Source organism: Littorina saxatilis, linkage group LG1 (genome assembly GCF_037325665.1).
Source record: "Littorina saxatilis isolate snail1 linkage group LG1, US_GU_Lsax_2.0, whole genome shotgun sequence".
Classification (NCBI taxonomy): Eukaryota; Metazoa; Mollusca; class Gastropoda; order Littorinimorpha; family Littorinidae; genus Littorina; species Littorina saxatilis.
In genome coordinates this window covers 1164721-1186944 of record NC_090245.1, presented here as the reverse complement: position 1 = coordinate 1186944, position 22224 = coordinate 1164721, and the positions used below count along the sequence as shown (strand labels likewise).

General features: G+C 44.6%; 1 protein-coding gene across 1 annotated transcript in view; it reads left to right on the top strand.

Annotated features, from left to right (window-relative positions):
* Positions 1–20048, top strand: part of LOC138959188 (ATP-dependent RNA helicase DDX1-like) — a 589642-nt gene extending 569594 nt beyond the window's left edge. The window contains exons 28-29 of the mRNA XM_070330587.1: positions 6605–6632; positions 18185–20048. Of these exons, the coding sequence (XP_070186688.1) occupies positions 6605–6632; positions 18185–18312 (156 nt within the window). The 3' untranslated portion in view covers positions 18313–20048. The remainder of the gene's footprint in view (positions 1–6604; positions 6633–18184) is intronic.
* Positions 20049–22224: the final 2176 nt, after the last annotated feature.

Sequence of the window (22224 nt, the reverse complement as noted above, 5' to 3'; positions counted from 1 at the left end):
CTGTCAGCAGTGTCATCGCTCCACCATGTGAAAAGCCCTGGCAGCCATTCTGTCAGCAGTGTCATCGCTCCACCATGTGAAAGGCCCTGGCAGCCATTCTGTCAGCAGTGTCATCGCTCCACCATGTGAAAGGCCCCAGCCATTCTGTCAGCAGTGTCATCGCTCCACCATGTGAAAGGCCCTGGCAGCCATTCTGTCAGCAGTGTCATCACTCCACCATGTGAAAGGCCCTGGCAGCCATTCTGTCAGCAGTGTCATCGCTCCACCATGTGAAAGGCCCTGGCAGCCATTCTGTCAGCAGTGTCATCGCTCCACCATGTGAAAGGCCCTGGCAGCCATTCTGTCAGCAGTGTCATCGCTCCACCATGTGAAAGGCCCAAGCCATTCTGTCATCAGTGTCATCGCTCCACCATGTGAAAGGCCCTGGCAGCCATTCTGTCATCAGTGTCATCGTTCCACCATGTGAAAGGCCCTGGCAGCCATTCTGTCAGCAGTGTCATCGCTCCACCATGTGAAAGGCCCTGGCAGCCATTCTGTCAGCAGTGTCATCGCTCCACCATGTGAAAGGCCCTGGCAGCCAATCTGTCATCAGTGTCATCGCTCCACCATGTGAAAGGCCCCAGCCATTCTGTCAGCAGTGTCATCGCTCCACCATGTGAAAGGCCCTGGCAGCCATTCTGTCAGCAGTGTCATCGCTCCACCATGTGAAAGGCCCTGGCAGCCATTCTGTCAGCAGTGTCATCGCTCCACCATGTGAAAGGCCCAAGCCATTCTGTCAGCAGTGTCATCGCTCCACCATGTGAAAGGCCCCAGCCAATCTGTCATCAGTGTCATCGCTCCACCATGTGAAAGGCCCTGGCAGCCATTCTGTCAGCAGTGTCATCGCTCCACCATGTGAAAGGCCCTGGCAGCCATTCTGTCATCAGTGTCATCGCTCCACCATTTGAAAGGCCCTGGCAGCCATTCTGTCAGCAGTGTCATCGCTCCACTATGTGAAAGGCCCTGGCAGCCATTCTGTCAGCAGTGTCATCGCTCCACCATTTGAAAGGCCCTGGCAGCCATTCTGTCAGCAGTGTCATCGCTCCACCATGTGAAAGGCCCTGGCAGCCATTCTGTCATCAGTGTCATCGCTCCACCATGTGAAAGGCCCTGGCAGCCATTCTGTCATCAGTGTCATCGCTCCACCATGTGAAAGGCCCAGGCAGCCATTCTGTCAGCAGTGTCATCGCTCCACCATGTGAAAGGCCCTGGCAGCCATTCTGTCAGCAGTGTCATCGCTCCACCATGTGAAAGGCCCTGGCAGCCATTCTGTCAGCAGTGTCATCGCTCCACCATGTGAAAGGCCCTGGCAGCCATTCTGTCAGCAGTGTCATCGCTCCACCATGTGAAAGGCCCTGGCAGCCATTCTGTCAGCAGTGTCATCGCTCCACCATGTGAAAGGCCCTGGCAGCCAATCTGTCATCAGTGTCATCGCTCCACCATGTGAAAGGCCCCAGCCATTCTGTCAGCAGTGTCATCGCTCCACCATGTGAAAGGCCCTGGCAGCCATTCTGTCAGCAGTGTCATCGCTCCACCATGTGAAAGGCCCTGGCAGCCATTCTGTCAGCAGTGTCATCGCTCCACCATGTGAAAGGCCCAAGCCATTCTGTCAGCAGTGTCATCGCTCCACCATGTGAAAGGCCCCAGCCAATCTGTCATCAGTGTCATCGCTCCACCATGTGAAAGGCCCTGGCAGCCATTCTGTCAGCAGTGTCATCGCTCCACCATGTGAAAGGCCCTGGCAGCCATTCTGTCATCAGTGTCATCGCTCCACCATGTGAAAGGCCCTGGCAGCCATTCTGTCAGCAGTGTCATCGCTCCACCATGTGAAAGGCCCTGGCAGCCATTCTGTCAGCAGTGTCATCGCTCCACCATGTGAAAGGCCCTGGCAGCCATTCTGTCAGCAGTGTCATCGCTCCACCATGTGAAAGGCCCTGACAGCCATTCTGTCATCAGTGTCATCGCTCCACCATGTGAAAGGCCCAAGCCATTCTGTCAGCAGTGTCATCACTCCACCATGTGAAAGGCCCCAGCCATTCTGTCAGCAGTGTCATCGCTCCACCATGTGAAAGGCCCTGGCAGCCATTCTGTCAGCAGTGTCATCGCTCCACCATGTGAAAGGCCCTGGCAGCCATTCTGTCAGCAGTGTCATCGCTCCACCATGTGAAAGGCCCTGGCAGCCATTCTGTCAGCAGTGTCATCGCTCCACCATGTGAAAGGCGCTGGCAGCCATTCTGTCAGCAGTGTCATCGCTCCACCATGTGAAAGGCCCTGGCAGCCATTCTGTCAGCAGTGTCATCGCTCCACCATGTGAAAGGCCCCAGCCAATCTGTCATCAGTGTCATCGCTCCACCATGTGAAAGGCCCTGGCAGCCATTCTGTCAGCAGTGTCATCGCTCCACCATGTGAAAGGCCCCAGCCAATCTGTCATCAGTGTCATCGCTCCACCATGTGAAAGGCCCTGGCAGCCATTCTGTCAGCAGTGTCATCGCTCCACCATGTGAAAGGCCCTGGCAGCCATTCTGTCATCAGTGTCATCGCTCCACCATGTGAAAGGCCCTGGCAGCCATTCTGTCAGCAGTGTCATCGCTCCACCATGTGAAAGGCCCTGGCAGCCATTCTGTCAGCAGTGTCATCGCTCCACCATGTGAAAGGCCCTGGCAGCCATTCTGTCAGCAGTGTCATCGCTCCACCATGTGAAAGGCCCTGGCAGCCAATCTGTCATCAGTGTCATCGCTCCACCATGTGAAAGGCCCCAGCCATTCTGTCAGCAGTGTCATCGCTCCACCATGTGAAAGGCCCTGGCAGCCATTCTGTCAGCAGTGTCATCGCTCCACCATGTGAAAGGCCGTGGCAGCCATTCTGTCAGCAGTGTCATCGCTCCACCATGTGAAAGGCCCAAGCCATTCTGTCAGCAGTGTCATCACTCCACCATGTGAAAGGCCCCAGCCATTCTGTCAGCAGTGTCATCGCTCCACCATGTGAAAGGTCCTAGCCATTCTGTCATCAGTGTCATCGCTCCACCATGTGAAAGGCCCCAGCCATTCTGTCCGCAGTGTCATCGCTCCACCATGTGAAAGGCCCTAGCCATTCTGTCAGCAGTGTCATCGCTCCACCATGTAAAAGGCCCCAGCCATTCTGTCATCAGTGTCATTGCTCCACCATGTGAAAGGCCCTGGCAGCCATTCTGTCAGCAGTGTCATCGCTCCACCATGTGAAAGGCCCTGGCAGCCATTCTGTCAGCAGTGTCATCGCTCCACTATGTAAAAGGCCCCAGCCATTCTGTCAGCAGTGTCATCGCTCCACCATGTAAAAGGCCCTGGCAGCCATTCTGTCATCAGTGTCATCGCTCCACCATGTGAAAGGCCCTTGCAACCATTCTGTCAGCAGTGTCATCGCTCCACCATGTGAAAGGCCCTGGCAGCCATTCTGTCATCAGTGTCATCGCTCCACCATGTGAAAGGCCCTGGCAGCCATTCTGTCAGCAGTGTCATCGCTCCACCATGTGAAAGGCCCTGGCAGCCATTCTGTCAGCAGTGTCATCACTCCACCATGTGAAAGGCCCTGGCAGCCATTCTGTCATCAGTGCAGGCTGCTGATTACACATAAACAACCAATCGCGAATCTCGTTGCTGCTGGCTTTTTACTGGGAAGAAGTAAGCGACCAAAAATGCTGTGCAATGCAAAAAATAAAGAAATGATTTTGTTGAATGAAAAAGTTGTGAATCGACCGACATGGTGTCAAAGACAAAACACAAACAAGATGTCCAATATGTTCATACAGATTCAACCCTTCCTTTGGTGTACTATGCATGTAGCAGGCGTGTTTAACTTTAAAACGGGCATCATTTATTATATTTAGTCAAGTTTTGACTAAATATTTTAACATCGAGGGGGAATCGAAACGAGGGTCGTGGTGTATGTGCGTCTGTGTGTCTGTGTGTGTGTGTGTGTGTGTGTGTAGAGCGATTCAGACTAAACTACTGGACCGATCTTTATGAAATTTGACATGAGAGTTCCTGGGTATGAAATCCCCGAACGTTTTTTTCATTTTTTTGATAAATGTCTGATGACGTCATATCCGGCTTTTCGTGAAAGTTGAGGCGGCACTGTCACGCCCTCATTTTTCAACCAAATTGGTTGAAATTTTGGTCAAGTAATCTTCGACGAAGCCCGGACTTCGGTATTGCATTTCAGCTTGGTGGCTTAAAAATTAATTAATGACTTTGGTCATTAAAAATCTGAAAATTGTAAAAAAAAAATAACAATTTATAAAACGATCCAAATTTACGTTTATCTTATTCTCCATAATTTGCTGATTCCAAAAACATATAAATATGTTATATTCGGATTAAAAACAAGCTCTGAAAATTAAATCTATAAACATTATTATCAAAATTAAATTGTCCAAATCAATTTAAAAACACTTTCATCTTATTCCTTGTCGGTTCGTGATTCCAAAAACATATAGATATGATATGTTTGGATTAAAAACACGCTCAGAAAGTTAAAACAAAGAGAGGTACAGAAAAGCGTGCTATCCTTCTTAGCGCAACTACTACCCCGCTCTTCTTGTCAATTTCACTGCCTTTGCCATGAGCGGTGGACTGACGATGCTACGAGTATACGGTCTTGCTGAAAAATGGCATTGCGTTCAGTTTCATTCTGTGAGTTCGACAGCTACTTGACTAAATATTGTATTTTCGCCTTACGCGACTTGTCTTTCTTTGGGATATTTCAACTAATTCAGTTAACCCAATTGTGTATACGAGTTTCCCGGAGTGAAGAATGAACGTTTGGTTTTCACTAAAACCTTCCAGAGAAAACAAGGACAGGAGTCTACAAGCCTGGGGGCACAGAGACACAACAGACTTTCTTTCTTTCTTTATTTGGTGTTTAACGTCGTTTTCAACCACGAAGGTTATATCGCGACGAACAAAACAGACGACAAGCAAACAAAGTAGTGTGAGTGTAGGGGAGAACGAGATATCACGTTCTCATTCTGAAAGGCTTCAGATGTCCGATATTTTCTTACATTCAACACTTCCTTTGGTGTACAATAGAAGACGTGTTTAACTGTAAAACGGGCGTCTAATTCAAACGTTTCGGATTGATATTTGATTCTTTGGTCATGAATGTTCTCTTCGTTTCACATAGAAAAGGCGTACAATTCAAACGCCTAAAATCTATAGTAATATATAATATTTCAAAATTCGTAGTATTGTTTTACTTTGCTTTGTGTGTGTTCGATGTGGTTGTTTTGTTTGATTTTTCACAGTATCAGTTGTAAGAGTCTTATGTATCCTATATATCGTATTTCAACAATCAGTTGTGTTTTTGCACAGTATCAATTGTAAGAGTCTTATGTATCTATATATAGTATTTCAACAATCAGTTGGCGGACACTATTTTTTTCAACCGTGAAATGATCCATCAAATGTTGGACTCTTTTTCACCGAAACCTCCCAGAGAAAACAAGGATTGAATTCTACAAAAAGGCCCCGGAGGGGACGGCGACAAAACAGACGACAAGCAAACAAAGGATTGTGTGTGGAGGACACAACGAGATATCATGTTTCCATTCTGGAAAGCTTCAGACAACATCGATCTGATTCAAGTGTTTCTGATTTAATTTCCCACCCTGGCCCACAATTAGCCCCCACATCGATCTAAATGTCTCACGCGCCGATACCCTTGTTGCTCTTCCAGATTTGGCGCTCCTCAATCAAACGTTAAAAAGTACTTTCGTCATTTGTTTTTAAAAACTTAAGTGGAAAAAAATCAGTGCATGGAGGTCGAAGTGGGTTTGTGTTGCACTTTATTTTTAACTTAGGCCGGCTTTTTGGCTTTTTGTTGGGGGGGGGGGGGGGGGGGTACTGGAACAAAGATGCGGAGTACGACAGTCAATGTTAGCAGTGCTGTAACTGTAAACAATAGAAAAACCAGAATGGTAATTAGGTACTTTTTTCCTTTTTTTTTATTCTTGATTTAGGAGCGTTGGATTTTTACTTTTCGGTCAGTGCTTTGGTGGTTGTTGTTTTTTTGTTGTTGTTTTTTTATGAAAACAAATTCGGTCCATGACGATCAGAGTGAGTACATTGTGTTGCAATTTATTTTTGTGTTATTTTTAAAGGGACGGATTAAGTCACGGCAAAGGAAGAATGTCAGTGAGTTACTTGGCAGGAAAGCCACGCACTGCCATAGTGACAGTTCTCATCGTTGAGTGGAGAAACATGATTCAGATTGAAATATTTAAGACTTGGGTCACCGATCAGACCGGCGCGGCCTGAACTGATCATGAATTCGTTGCGCTGCCGTTATCGTGCGCAATTCTGGTAAAAACATATACCGGTATGCCTAATCGAGTATAACGAAAGCCGATGTCAAATATACACAAGAATATTTTTTAATGACTTTTAAAATATAAAAGCAAATAGCATACCTTTTTAAAAGCAATATGAATGACTTAATGTCCACATACAAGTCGAATGACGCCGTCCATTATGCAGACAAAAGGGAACTAGCTTTGCGGATGAATTCATTGACATGAATTTCGTCCGCGGAGGCTTTTGGCAAGCAGAAAACAGGCACCGGCAGGTTTTAATGTATAAAGTTAGTGTTTTTAATGAAAACGTCGGAGTAATGCGATAAAAAGCTTACACACCTCGTCCTGAATATCTTGCATATTTTCCCTCTGGTAGATTCTCAGGTATTACATCGCCAAAGGCTCGGTAATACCTGAAAATCGACCCTCGGGAAAATATGCAAGATATTTAGAACTCGGGGTGTGTAACCTATATCTATTCATTCCTCGAAACTAAAAGCGAACTCTTGAATAATTCAAGCAACATCCACAGAAGAATGGGGGGGGGGGGGGATTGTCAAGAGGGCCGTTGTCCGGGATCGAGGCAATTGTCCGGGGGGCAATAAACCTGGAACCTATAACAAATAAAATAAAAAGCGAGGAGATCCCATCGACCAAGACTGTGCTGTAACTCTCTATTATATGCAGACACATACTAGGGTTTTGTTATACAACAAGTGATGGACACACTTACCTCGCCGGTGTGTTGTGATAGATTCACGTTTTGCAAAGGTGAGAAGCGCCGCATGGGTTAGAAATAAACAGCCTCGCCTAGCTGTTGTCTGGCAGCCAGGCTGTTGACTCCGTCTGTGGTGGTGACTGTTGTGGTTGTTGTCATCATTGTAGCTTGGAAGATACCCCCCTTCCCTTGTAACCCATCTTGTGAGGCAGCATTGACCCGTCCACACTTTCAATACAGCACATTTCTACTTGTAACCCATCTTGTGAGGCAGCATTGCCCCGTCCACACTTTCAATACAGCACATTTCTACTTGTAACCCATCTTGTGAGGCAGCATTGACCCGTCCACACTTTCAATACAGCACATTTCTACCTGTAACCCATCTTGTGAGGCAGCATTGACCCGTCCACACTTTCAATACAGCACATTTCTACCTGTAACCCATCTTGTGAGGCAGCATTGACCCGTCCACACTTTCAATACAGCACATTTCTACCTGTAACCCATCTTGTGAGGCAGCATTGACCCGTCCACACTTTCAATACAGCACATTTCTACTTGTAACCCATCTTGTGAGGCAGCATTGACCCGTCCACACTTTCAATACAGCACATTTCTACCTGTAACCCATCTTGTGAGGCAGCATTGCCCCGTCCACACTTTCAATACAGCACATTTCTACCTGTAACCCATCTTGTGAGGCAGCATTGACCCGTCCACACTTTCAATACAGCACATTTCTACCTGTAACCCATCTTGTGAGGCAGCATTGCCCCGTCCACACTTTCAATACAGCACATTTCTACTTGTAACCCATCTTGTGAGGCAGCATTGACCCGTCCACACTTTCAATACAGCACATTTCTACCTGTAACCCATCTTGTGAGGCAGCATTGACCCGTCCACACTTTCAATACAGCACATTTCTACCTGTAACCCATCTTGTGAGGCAGCATTGACCCGTCCACACTTTCAATACAGCACATTTCTACCTGTAACCCATCTTGTGAGGCAGCATTGCCCCGTCCACACTTTCAATACAGCACATTTCTACCTGTAACCCATCTTGTGAGGCAGCATTGACCCGTCCACACTTTCAATACAGCACATTTCTACCTGTAACCCATCTTGTGAGGCAGCATTGACCCGTCCACACTTTCAATACAGCACATTTCTACCTGTAACCCATCTTGTGAGGCAGCATTGACCCGTCCACACTTTCAATACAGCACATTTCTACTTGTAACCCATCTTGTGAGGCAGCATTGACCCGTCCACACTTTCAATACAGCACATTTCTACCTGTAACCCATCTTGTGAGGCAGCATTGCCCCGTCCACACTTTCAATACAGCACATTTCTACTTGTAACCCATCTTGTGAGGCAGCATTGACCCGTCCACACTTTCAATACAGCACATTTCTACCTGTAACCCATCTTGTGAGGCAGCATTGCCCCGTCCACACTTTCAATACAGCACATTTCTACTTGTAACCCATCTTGTGAGGCAGCATTGACCCGTCCACACTTTCAATACAGCACATTTCTACCTGTAACCCATCTTGTGAGGCAGCATTGACCCGTCCACACTTTCAATACAGCACATTTCTACCTGTAACCCATCTTGTGAGGCAGCATTGACCCGTCCACACTTTCAATACAGCACATTTCTACCTGTAACCCATCTTGTGAGGCAGCATTGACCCGTCCACACTTTCAATACAGCACATTTCTACCTGTAACCCATCTTGTGAGGCAGCATTGACCCGTCCACACTTTCAATACAGCACATTTCTACTTGTAACTCATCTTGTGAGGCAGCATTGACCCGTCCACACTTTCAATACAGCACATTTCTACTTGTAACCCATCTTGTGAGGCAGCATTGACCCGTCCACACTTTCAATACAGCACATTTCTACTTGGACACATACCAAAAATCAACATTCGCTGCTTCCTGGGCAGAGAGAATGATGCTGTGATCCCAATCTACAGTCTGGAGAGACCTGTGTCGCTTTGCATGATCTTTGCACAGAAACTAACAAGGTATCTTTAACTAACTGAGCCACAACCCCCCCCCCCCCCTCCCAAAAAAAAACCAAATAAAAAGAGGAGGAAAGCAGCAAACACACAAAAGAAAACTACTGCGTCTTTTATTTCATGTAGACCTACTTTTAGACAAATGAAGCTGGTCTGTCCCATAGAGCAGCTCTGATTGGTTGCCTGTGTGTTGTGTGAAGAACAAATACATCGATAATAAGCAGAGTCAGAAACTCTCCATAACTCTGTGTGTGCTCATGCATATATTATAATGATATACTTTGGAGACTTTGGTCTCGCGGGGGGGGGGGGGGGGGGTGAGAGTCACTAGAGTAGCAGGGGGAGCAGACAACCCTTAGCATGCGTGGCTCGTTGAGACGTGTCACCAACTTGTAGATAATATACCTGTGGTGAGAGTCACCAACTTGTAGATAATATACCTGTGGTAAGAGTCACTAGATTAGCAGGGGGAGCAGACAGCCCACAGCATGTGCGGCTCGTTGAGACGTGTCACCACAGACACTGATGGAGGACTCTGGCAGCTGTGCCATCCTCTGCGTGCTATCCCCTCCTCCGCTCTCTCGCCTCCAGCCTATTACCGTGTTGGACGAAGGACCGAACTGCACTGCACTGATCTCAACTCAACTGATCTCAATTCCCAGGGTTCCTAGCGACTCAGGAATGTCGGTCAGACTCCGCAGTTGGCACAACGCCCAAAGCGTCCCATTAATGGGGAAAATTTGGCACAAAAGACTGTCCGAAAATTGCCGACATTTACATCACCATAGAGAAAACAATTCGTAAAAACATCCCCGTGGCTGCCACTGTTTGAGTTCCAAAGACACCACCCTACTGTGCAAGCCGTCAAGTACACCGCCATTTGCACAACGCATAATTTCACACCCAATATCTCCCTTTCCCATATTCGCCACACTCACCCCCTCTATTATTCCCCTCTATTATTCGCCACACTCACCCCCTCTATTATTCCCCTCTATTATTCGCCACACTCACCCCCTCTATTATTCCCCTCTATTATTCGCCACACTCACCCCCTCTATTATTCCCCTCTATTATTCCCCTCTATTATTCCCCTCTATTATTCGCCACACTCACCCCCTCTATTATTCCCCTCTATTATTCGCCACACTCACCCCCTCTATTATTCCCCTCTATTATTCGCCACACTCACCCCCTCTATTATTCCCCTCTATTATTCGCCACACTCACCCCCTCTATTATTCCCCTCTATTATTCGCCACACTCACCCCCTCTATTATTCCCCTCTATTATTCCCCTCTATTATTCCCCTCTATTATTCGCCACACTCACCCCCTCTATTATTCCCCTCTATTATTCGCCACACTCACCCCCTCTATTATTCCCCTCTATTATTCGCCACACTCACCCCCTCTATTATTCCCCTCTATTATTCCCCTCTATTATTCCCCTCTATTATTCGCCACACTCACCCCCTCTATTATTCCATGCGATATGCCTCACACACACACACACACACACACACACACACACACACACACACACACACACACACACACACACACACTTGCTTATTCTTGTTATGTCTGTGGATATGCCTTCATTGCACTCTCTTAACTTTGGATGAATCAGAACTTCACTTTCCTCGTAGAAGGACGACTTTTAGCGGTTGTTTTGTTTGTGGATGTACACAATGCCCTAATTAAGCTACATTCAAGAATGCGCATCTGTATATCTCCGGGAAATGCGATGTTGTGTTGTGCCCTATCAGAGGGGAGGGGGGGGGGAGGAGGAGGGGGGTCTCAGTCAGTTAAAGATACCTTCATTTCCGTCTGAACTATCTTTTTCTCTTCTTTTTACATTTAGTCAAGTTTTCAAGTTTTGACTAAATGTTTTAACATAGAGGGGGAATCGAGACGAGGGTCGTGGTGTGTGTGTGTGTGTGTCTGTCTGTGCGTGTGTGTGTAGAGCGATTCAGACCAAACTACTGAACCGATCTTTATGAAATTTGACATGAGAGTTCCTGGGAATGATATCCCCGGACGTTTTTTTCTTTTTTTCGATAAATACTTTTGATGACGTCATATCCGTCTTTTTGTAAAAGTTGAGGCGGCACTGTCACACCCTCATTTTTCAATCAAATTGATTGAAATTTTTGTAAAGCAATCTTCGACGAAGGCCGGACTTCGGTATTGCATTTCAGCTTGGTGGCTTAAAAATTAATTAATGACTTTGGTCATTAAAAATCTGAAAATTGTAATAATTGTTTTTATATAAAACGATCCAAATTTACGTTCATCTTATTCTACATCATTTCCTGATTCCAACAACATTATAAGATGTTTGATGGGTTGTTGACAGACCAGCTTTTTTGTCGTCCGAGGGGGAGCATATCGTCTTTTGTTTCATATTTATTGACCAAGGCCGAAGGCCGCGGTCAATAAATATGAAACAAAAGTCGATATGCCCTCCGAGGACCGACAAAAAAGCTTGTCTGACAACAACCCATCAAATATCGTTTTTGTCAGCATTTTGGTAGCGCGAAAATAATTGCATCATCAACAGAGGGAGCCATGAGTTGAAACGCGAGTTTGGTTTTGAAAATACCGTTTTTGGGGCCCCACCAAGCTGTTGGAATCACTGAAGGCAGGCGCGAGAGTGAAGGCGCTACAAGTACAAGTGAAAGCGAGTCAAGGAGATCTGTGTATTAATTTGATGACATGTTGAGACAAGTATGTCAGGGTTGAGAAAGAAAAGTTCTGTAGGTTCCGACTAACTGAATGGTGTGTGAATCCAGCAGTACGCGTCTTCGACTTTGGGCCGACAGCAGCGTTTCATTGCAAAGAATGACCTACGGTACATTTTGCATTTGCTTGCGATGGGATTGCCCCGCTGTTTCGAAGAGTTGCTTGTTTGCGGCACTGTCTCGGTTCGTGACATCTCTTAGCAGATATGTGGATTAAACGTGCGACGAATCGAGAGCAAGGAATAGCAGAAAGCAAAGATGAGTGAGTCGCTTTTCTCTTGTTTTCCCTCTTACCTGTGAGCCGATGAACCCCCGAGCGTTTCTATTGGGTTTGGTTTTGAATATCCATGTAACCTGCTTTCTGTAACTATGGTAACTGGGCATTTATTCCCCGGGGAACATGACATTTATTTCCCAGATGCTTGTGAATGAAAACTCGTGAAAATGATGACAAACATTTCCTTCGTCTTGCTTGCGTTTAACACTAAAAAGTTGGAATCACACCAAGACACAAAATCATCAATACGTTCTCTATACAAGCTCTCATCACCATCAAGAATACAACCAACCACGACAGAGTCGTCAGAAAATTTCTGAAGATGGCATGACTCTCCTTGTACTTTAAAATCAGATGTATACAGGGTGAACAAAAAAGGTGACAAAACTGTTCCTTGTGGTGCTCCGGTGAAAGTGTTAATCATGTCAGATGTAAAAGTACCATTCCATCGTACAAACTGTGGTCTATCTACCAAATAATCCAGAATCCATTTCACTGTACTATGATGCAAAGACATGTTTTGTAACTTCTGAGCCAGAAGGTGAGGCTGAATAGTCTGAAAGGCAGAAGAAAAATCAAAAAACATAACTCTAACACAAGCAGAGCTCTTCTCCAGATGTGTGTACACAGAATGTAACATAAACAATAGTGCATCATCAACCCCTACTTTGGCCCTGTATGCAAACTGCAAAGAATCTTGAAAAGCAGCAACTTGGACCTTCAAAACAGTCAACACCAGTCTTTCAAAAACTTTCATAATGTGAGAAGTGAGAGCTACAGGCCTATAGTCATTCAGACATGACACCTTAGGCTTCTTCGGCACTGGCACAATACAAGAAGTTTTCCAAGCAGATGGAATTTTGCACAAAGACAAAGACATGGAAAACATGGTGTGGAAAATCCTACACAGCTGATCAGCACAGATGGACAATACCTTGATCTACCTTAGGCTTAACACCGTCAGGTCCTGCTGACTTGTTTACCTTGGTCTTTTTCAGCTGTTTACAAACATCATCAACTGACAGTGTGACTGGCTCCTGTACAACAGAATCAGAAAAATTTCCAGAACTAACAATCTCATCCTGTTCATCCTTAAAATCATGGACATCAAACCTTGCATAAAATGTGTTGAGCTCATTAGCATAATCAGAACCTGTACCAGAACCATCCACTTTCTTTTTCTTTGCACAACCAGTTATTTTCTGCATCCCCTGCCACACTTCCTTAACATCATTACTCTCCAATCTTGCTTCTAGTTTCTTCCTGTACTGATCTTTTCCCTTTCTAATGGCATTTTTCAAATCTTTCTGAACGTTCCTCAAATCATCCTTATCCCCACTTGAAAAAGCTGTGATTAGTGCTGGGCGAGAAGAAACCCACAGACATCCTGTGATTAGTGCTGGACGAGAAGAAACCCACAGACATCCTGTGATTAGTGCTGGGCGAGAAGAAACCCACAGACATCCTGTGATTAGTGCTGGGCGATAAGAAACCCACAGACATCCTGTGATTAGTGCTGGGCGAGAAGAAACCCACAGACATCCTGTGATTAGTGCTGGGCGAGAAGAAACCCACACAAGTTGGTTGTTGCTTTCATAGGTTGATGTCGTTACCTGCTAGTCATTTTATCTGGCTTTTCTCTCGTTTTATCTCGTTTTATCTGGCTTTTCTCTCGTTTTATCTCGTTTTATTTGGCTTTTCTCTCGTTTTCTCTCGTTTTATCTGGCTTTTCTCTCGTTTTATCTGGCTTTTTTCTCGTTTTATCTGGCTTTTCTCTCGTTTTATCTGGCTTTTCTCTCGTTTTATCTCGTTTTATCTGGCTTTTCTCTCGTTTTATCTCGTTTTATCTGGCTTTTTTCTCGAGGCATCGTCTTCGAAGGTTCTTTCCAGCTCCTTGATATTACCCGCATTGTGTGTCCTGTATGGTGTTGCAGCTGTCTGTGTGACCTTTCTGTTGAAGGGTCGGTGCGACAGGAGCCATTACTGGCTCATCATCTCTCTTGAAAATGGGGGAATGTGACAACATCGCTTTCAGAAACAATAACGCAGCAGCTGTGTTCTCTGACGCGAAGTTGCACTCCTTTTATTTCTTCAGGGCTAGAACATAACTTGGGAAACTTTGGACTCCAGGGTGTTGTTTGGAGTACATCACAGTAAGGTACATGTGCACTGTTAAGGTTTATATTGGGGCCGGGGCCAGCCATGAAAACTGACAATTAACTTGCCGCAATGGGATTGTGGCCTTCAGCCGACGAGCAAATTGAGACTTAAAACTTTATTTTCACGTTCAAGGGAGATAAGTGTAGGCGGACGGTTGATGGATCGATAGTTTAGTGTGGGACATTTTTCTTGTGAGACATCTTTCGTGAATTTATCTTGAGTGTTTTTTACCCTGAGTGTTTGTTTTACCCTGAGTGTTTTTTCCCTGTTGTCTACCGAGGCGCAATTTGGCGCAGCTGCTGGTATAACTGTTAACTTGTCGTTCAAACTGGCGCGCACTCTTTCCATGTTAATGTCTTCACCGTCTCCGCGGTGCCACACAGCGACAGCGTGATGAGGAAAGTGTCTGTCATTGTGATGACCACGGGGGTGTGAGATGGACATACGGGCGGACAGTTACCACCCCTTGTTTCACTGTGTGGCACCCGCGAGGCCCGCTCGGCGAGATGATTTAACAGCTCGTCAGTGTCCAAAATGTCTTCCGGCGACTTCTGGGGTCCGCTGGCAGCTCTATGACAGAGAATAAAAGTCACCCGCGTGTTACACGTCTGGCTCTCGGCGATCGTAAGATGCTATCTCTGTTACTCAGTGCACCCATGGGGTGTCGCGTCGCGCCGTGGGATGGACGTTGAACCTCAATTGTAGACGTCAGTGGTAAGAACAGTAGTGTCTGGGGAGTGCCGTGGTCATTTACAGCAGAGGAACATGTAGGTAACACATGTAAAATAAGTTAAGTGTTGTGAGTTTATGAAAACTGTTCCGAGTTACCAAACGTTTGACGTGGGAAGAATACTCGTAGGATGCTACCTCTGTTTACTCAGAGCACCCCCGGGGCCGTGTGCCAATCCCTGGATGTTGAACCTAAGTTGTTGACGTCTACGGTTATTGCTAACGGAGAAGAGGTGACGAAGCCCCATCCTTCCTCATGATGGGTGATAATCAAGTTTAGTGTTGTGAAATTGTGAAAACTAGTTGTCAAAACTTTGACAAGGTTTTGGTCAGGAAGTCCGAGTTACCCCTGGAGTGTTACTGGACGTGTTGCTGGACGTGTTACTGGACGTGTTGCTGGCGACTTGAATGCACTGACCCCAGGTCCACACTGACGCTGATGGGGTCTATGTCGACCAAAAGAGTGGGATTCCCCGTAGGTGGAGTTCCTGTAGAGTATACAGGGAATCCCACAGGTTAGAGTTTGTCAATAAAACTTGCAAACCATACTCGAATTTGTCTGATAACAAAGGGAAGTAATCTTGACTGTCAGAGTCTGATAACAAAGGGAAGTAATCTTGACTGTCAGAGTCTGATAACAAAGGGAAGTAATCGTGACTGTCAGAGTCTGAAAAACAAGGGGAAGTAATCTTGACTGTCAGAGTCTGATAACAAAGGGAAGTAATCGTGACTGTCAGAGTCTGAAAAACAAGGGGAAGTAATCTTGACTGTAAGAATCAATATGGGACGCTTCCTATAAGTTGTGGCCAATATATGTAACGTATAAGTTGTGCACAATATATGTTATGTATGGGCGGTTGTTGAGCTTTGCTTCGCCAAATCTGATCTCGTGCGTGCGTCTGTCTGTCTGTGTAAAAACGAATTCAAACAAAATCCCCGAAATAATCAAACTTTGCACAATAACTGTCCACACAGTAGTCCAAAATGGATCTATATAGGGAAAAGGCTCCTAATATGGACCACCTCCTGTTCTGACAAACTAACGGCGCTAGAGCACTCAAAACAATTTCATTCGCTTTATTCACCCTCTCTGGATGAGTTGCACATGTCAAAACAGTTGCAGAAACACAAACCTCAAAACCGTTAGGCTTTTTCGCTTTTTTTCACTTTTGGCAGCGTTCACTCTAAATTTGCCGCCTAAAACGGACTCGTTTCTGTCCACAGCCAAAGCTTTCATAACACAAAAATGGCTATATATGACAGCTAAGGCAGTATTTGTTACATTTTAACAGTGTGTACCCCGAGTTTCTACTGCAAAAAAAATAATAGCAAAACCTCAAAGTATGTGAGTCTCCTAATATGGACCACCTTCAACAAATCGAAGAAAATAAAAACTAAAGGCAATTTTAATTAATTCATTAAGAAGCTTGCTGAAAATAACCTATAACTAGCCCTCGAGATTTAAAAAAAATATAACAAATAGTCTTTTTTTTTGTGGAAGTTGATAATTTCACTTATTTTCACTCTGTTTTTGATAAGCTTCTTCAGTTTCCTGGTGTGCTTCAAATAATGCTCTCATCAACCCGAAACAGCTAAATCTAAAGCATATTTGAATTAGTCTGACTTGCACACTAAGTTGTATCATGTTATTTTGAAGTATAGGGGGCTTTTTACAGTGATTCGTGAAGGCCGCTTCACTGGTCCATATTGGGCGCCCAGGCTCCTAATATGGACCATTTGTGATTTTTTTTCTGTATTTAATTTTTTCTAAAGGTCTATCAAAGCTATTTCACTTTAATTAGGCCTAACTGTTCAACTAAGAGAGAAGGACTACCAACCACAAAATGAAACTTGTTCACAAGAAAACAAGCTAGTTATCAGCAATAAACAAAAAGTGGTCCATATTAGGGGCCCTTCCCCTACGTCGTGGACATTTGATGAAGAGAATTCTGGTGGTTTCCCTACAGCCATACTTCCTTGATTTGAGAGTGGGTACACGAAGTAGGCACATTTCAAGTTAGATGTCTGCATATTTCTAAAGGGGCGGGGGGCATATCTAAATAAATCTCAAGGTCCATAAATACTTGTACAGTGCTTCGAACAAACCAAGCTTTTGTTTCTTTTTCTCTCTCAATTCAGCCAAACAAAGGTATCCCCCAAAGAGACCTAATGCAATGATAGCGAGGATCTGGCTGTGCCATTGCAATTGATATATGTATAAAAAAAATATATAAAAACACTTGAGGTCCGTCCAAAGTTTGGGGTGTCTTAACACACGCTGTGTTTTGTAATGAGTTGTTGTGGGGAAAAAAGAAAAGAAAACAGGACGGTTTGTGTGTGGGGGTGTGCGAGAGAGAGAGAGAGAGAGAGAGTGGGTGTGTAAGGGGGGGGGTGTGTGTGTGTGTGTTAGTCTGTTTGTGTGTGTGTGTGTGGGTTTAAGAGAGAGAGATAGAATATGAAACAAGATCTCTCTCTCTCTCTCTCTCTCTCTCTCTCTCTCTCTCTCTCTCTCTCTCTCTCTCTCTCTCTCTCTCTCTCTCTCTCTCTCTCTCTCTCTCTCTCTTGCCGCACCCCCCCACCCCATCACTCGCTGCAGAGGCGGCACTCAGACCATCTCGGAGTGTCGATGTGCGCGCACCTCCCGATGTTTATCAGTCGCAGACGTCTTATGATCGCCATCTTTGGCTGCAACAACGGCAGAGTGTACGATTAAAGGCAGACATAGGCCTAGATTTCTTTATTATGTGTAGAAAATAACCCTCCGTCCCTTTTTTCAACCCAAACAAGAGTGAACCTCTTTGACGTGTAGCCTTTACCATCCTTACCATTTATAACAATGCACACACACACACACACAGACACACACACACACACACACACACACACACGCGCGTGCACGCACGCACGCACGCGCGTGCACGCACGCACGCACGCACGCACACATACACACACACACACATATAATCACACACAATCACAATCACACACACACACACACACACACACAATCACACAATCACACAAACACACACACACACACACACACACACACACACCAGCGTGATTTTGGTCAGTCAGTCTTGCGGACAGTCTCAGATACTTTCCTAAAGATGTAGACGTAATTGGTAATGACGTCATATGTTCCAGGGTCGGGGTACAAAGGTCACGTGGAGTTCCTGGCGCCCACAGTGTCGGAGCTGGCCCTGCTGGAGAAGTCGGCGCAGACCTCCTTCATCGACCTCAAGTTCAAGAAGAAGTTCACCAAGCGTGCTTAATGGTGGAGCCAACATGGCGCACAGCTGTCAACACTTCTGTCTCTTACAGACTTGACTGTCAACTTCTACGTGAATGTAGGCCTAGGCTTTGCCGTGTCCAGATATTCCCAGACCTGCAGAGAACGAATTAGGTTTACTTGTCCACATTGATTGTTTGTGTTCCCTACATTAAAAGCGTTTCTCAATGCATCACTCGCGTACCTTGGAAACCAGAGGATATTTGGTATGATGAAAAGACAAAAAATGTTATATCATGTTGTTGTTGTTTTTTAAATGTTTATATCATTAATTAACTGGACCATTTTTCATTATTACGCATTGATGAGGAAGGACGCGGCTTCGTCACCTAATATGGACCACTTTTTGATTCTTGCTGATAAATAGCTTTTTTTCTGGCGAAGAAGTTTCATTTTGTATTTGGTGGTCGTTCTCTCTTAGGTTAACCGTTGGGCCTAATTAGAGGGAATTTAGCAACCCCCGCGGGTTAGGGGGAAGAATTTACCCGATGCTCCCCAGCATGTCGTTAGAGGCGACTAACGGATTCTGTTTCTCCTTTTACCCTTGTTAAGTGTTTCTTGTATAGAATATAGTCAATGTTTGTAAAGATTTTAGTCAAGCAGTATGTAAGAAATGTTAAGTCCTTTGTACTGGAAACTTGCATTCTCCCAGTAAGGTCATATATTGTACTACGTTGCAAGCCCCTGGAGCAATTTTTTGATTAGTGCTTTTGTGAACAAGAAACAATTAACAAGTGGCTCTATCCCACACACCCCACCCCCTTTCCCCGTCGCGATATAACCTTGAACGGTTGAAAACGACGTTAAGCACCAGATAAAGAAAAAAAAGAGGGAATTAGCTTTGATAGACATTCAGCAAAAATTAAATACAGAAACATTCACAAATCATAGTGAAAAGGAGACAATTTGTTTGAAAGCTCGAGGGCTAGTTATAGGTTATTTTCAGAAAGCTTCTTTATGAATTAATGAAAATAGCCTTTAGCTTTTATTTTCTTCGATTTGTCGAAGGTGGTCAATATTAGGCAACACACACGTACTTTGAGATTTTGCTATTATTTTTTAGAACTCGGTGTCAACACTGCTAAAATGTAACAAATACAGTCTTAGCTGTCATATATAGCGAATTTTGTGTGATAACAGCTTTGACTGTGGACAGAAACGAGTCCGTTTTAAGCGTCAAATTTAGGGTGAAAGCTGCCAAAAGTGAGAGAAAAAAAGAGAAAAAGCCTAACGGTTTTGAGGTTTGCGTTTCTAAAACTGTCTGACATGTGCAACTTATACAGCGAACGGAATTGTTTTGAGCGCTCTAGCACTGTTAGTTTGTCAGAACAGGAGGTGGTCCATATTAGGCAGTGGTCCATATTAGGCAATCTTCCCCTACATGCTAATCATTAAAAAGACTGAAAGTTGATGTGACAAAATGCACCCCAGCTCCGTAGAAGGCCCCCCCCCCCCTCCCCCCTTGTGCAAGTGATGACGAACACGCGAGAAACGTGATTAGTAGTTTTACCTCCGTGGCCGCATTACTTTTGTAAGCCGTTCATCCTCATGAGCTTATAATGCGATCGTCAAAGAACCTTGCTTTGGTCAATGTTACCTGACACTGAACTCAATCCAAAATTAATTGAACAAAAGGCCAAATAATCAACTGTTATCAATCCAGCAATGATGTTCAGCAAGTACTTGACGTGCTCTCAAGATAGCCCACCCTTTCCCCCCCCCCCTCCCCCTCCCTCCCTCCCCCTCCCCCCCCCCCCCCCCCCCTCCCCTGTAAATGGTAGCACAGGAGTGTGGCAGATAAGGCAAACAAAAAATAGGTGTGGTTACGGTAACATAGCCAAAAAAACTAGGGTAGGAAGGTAGGCAATCACTTTTTTTTTTTTTACTTTTTTTCTTCTAATGTGTACAAATTAAACCTACTGACAGAGAAATAAGTGTGCGACTCGGGCGCTTTCGCTTTCATTGCGTTTTCTGCACTCGTTTTCTTGTTTTGTTTTTGGTTTTTTGACAAATGTAATAAAAAGTTATAGGGTCGGCCCCTAAAAATAGGGTAGGTCGGGTTACCGTAACCACACCTATTTTTTTTTAGGCCTAATATAACATGCTCACAAGAATAACCTGCCAGGTCGACAGACATCAATTCACCTTTGATAGAAGAAACAGTCACGTGGCTTTGCGTGTTGTCAATTGTTTTGCTAAATGTTCCACCCTCGTCACAAGCTGTGTCGGGATTGTTGTTTTGCTAAATGTTCCACCCTCGTCACAAGCTGTGTCGGGATTGTTGTTTTGCTAAATGTTCCACCCTCGTCACAAGCTGTGTCGGGATTGTTGTTTTGCTAAATGTTCCACCCTCGTCACAAGCTGTGTGGGGATTGTTGTTTTGCAAAATGTTGCCTTTTTCCTCCCGACGTTTGTGTATGCACTTGAGTTGACTTCAGAGTTCACAACAATCAACAGCAAATGTGTTTTGTGTTCATGTGCTTTTCTTTTGTGTCTTTGCCGCACTTTCCAGATTAAAAGACGCATATTCATTTTGACAATGTCGTGTCCTTATTTACATTGTAGATATTTGTATCGTATGTCTGGATTGGATGTAAATAACACACACGCACACACACACACACACACACACACACACACACACACACACACACATACACACACTATCTCTCACACACACGCACACACACACACACACACACACTATTACTCACACACACACACACTATCTCACACACACACACATACACACACACTCTCTCTCTCTCTCTCTCTTGATAAATCTTGACAGAGATCGACCAATTCTCCGTCACAAATAACTCCAGAAGATTTTAATCAACACTTTATTTCGCTCGCAGAGAAACTGAAAGCCTGTCTCACGCAGAATGAGTCCCTTGATATTGATGTCTCTCTAGAAAAATTAAAAACATTTTGTGGACGAAAGTTGACTCAAAACGAATCGTTTTCTATTCCACCCATTACTGTCCACGAGGTTGGAAAACTGATAGAACAGATGGCGAATAAAAAGTCAATGGGTCCCGATAAGATTCCTGTCCGGTTGCTCAAACTTGCTTTACCATACATAATTGACTCACTGACTTATGTCTACAACCTTGGCATACAACAAAACGTTTTTCCCTCTATTTTAAAATGTGCCAAGGTAGTGCCACTCCCAAAAAGCAAGGATCTTACGGACCCTAACAACTTTCGACCAATTTCCCTCTTACCTGTTTTATCTAAGCCTTTGGAGAAGCATATTCAGAAATATTTACTGGAATATATGGAACGAATGAATTTGTTTCATCCATTTCAGTCTGGATTTCGCTCTAAGCATTCATGCCACACTGCTCTCAGCTCTTTATGTGAAACTTGGTTATCAGCTATTAATGAGTCCGAAGTAACAGGAGCGTTATTCCTGGACTTTAAAAAAGCCTTTGACCTTGTAGACCACTCCTTATTATTAAAGAAATTACAATGCTACTTAAAAGATGACTCTGCTTGTGCCTTCTTCGAATCATATCTTTCAAAACGGACACAATATGTATTCATCAACTGTAAAACTTCGTCGAATGATTTTGTCAAAAGTGGTGTGCCTCAAGGGTCTGTATTAGGACCTATATTGTTCTGTATTTATATAAATGATTTACCTCTTCATGTGTCAGATGAGAAAGTAAGATGTGAGTTCTTTGCGGATGATTTATCAATCCACACCAGTCAGAAGTCTTTGGTAGCCGTCAACCAATCTCTTCAAAAAAGTATAGATGAGATGACAGAATGGTGCACCACTAATGCAATGGTTATTCACCCTGTTAAGACGAAAAGTATGGTGATTACAACTAGACAAAAACACCAATTAAAACCCTTACAACTTCAACTGTCAATTGATTCAACTCAA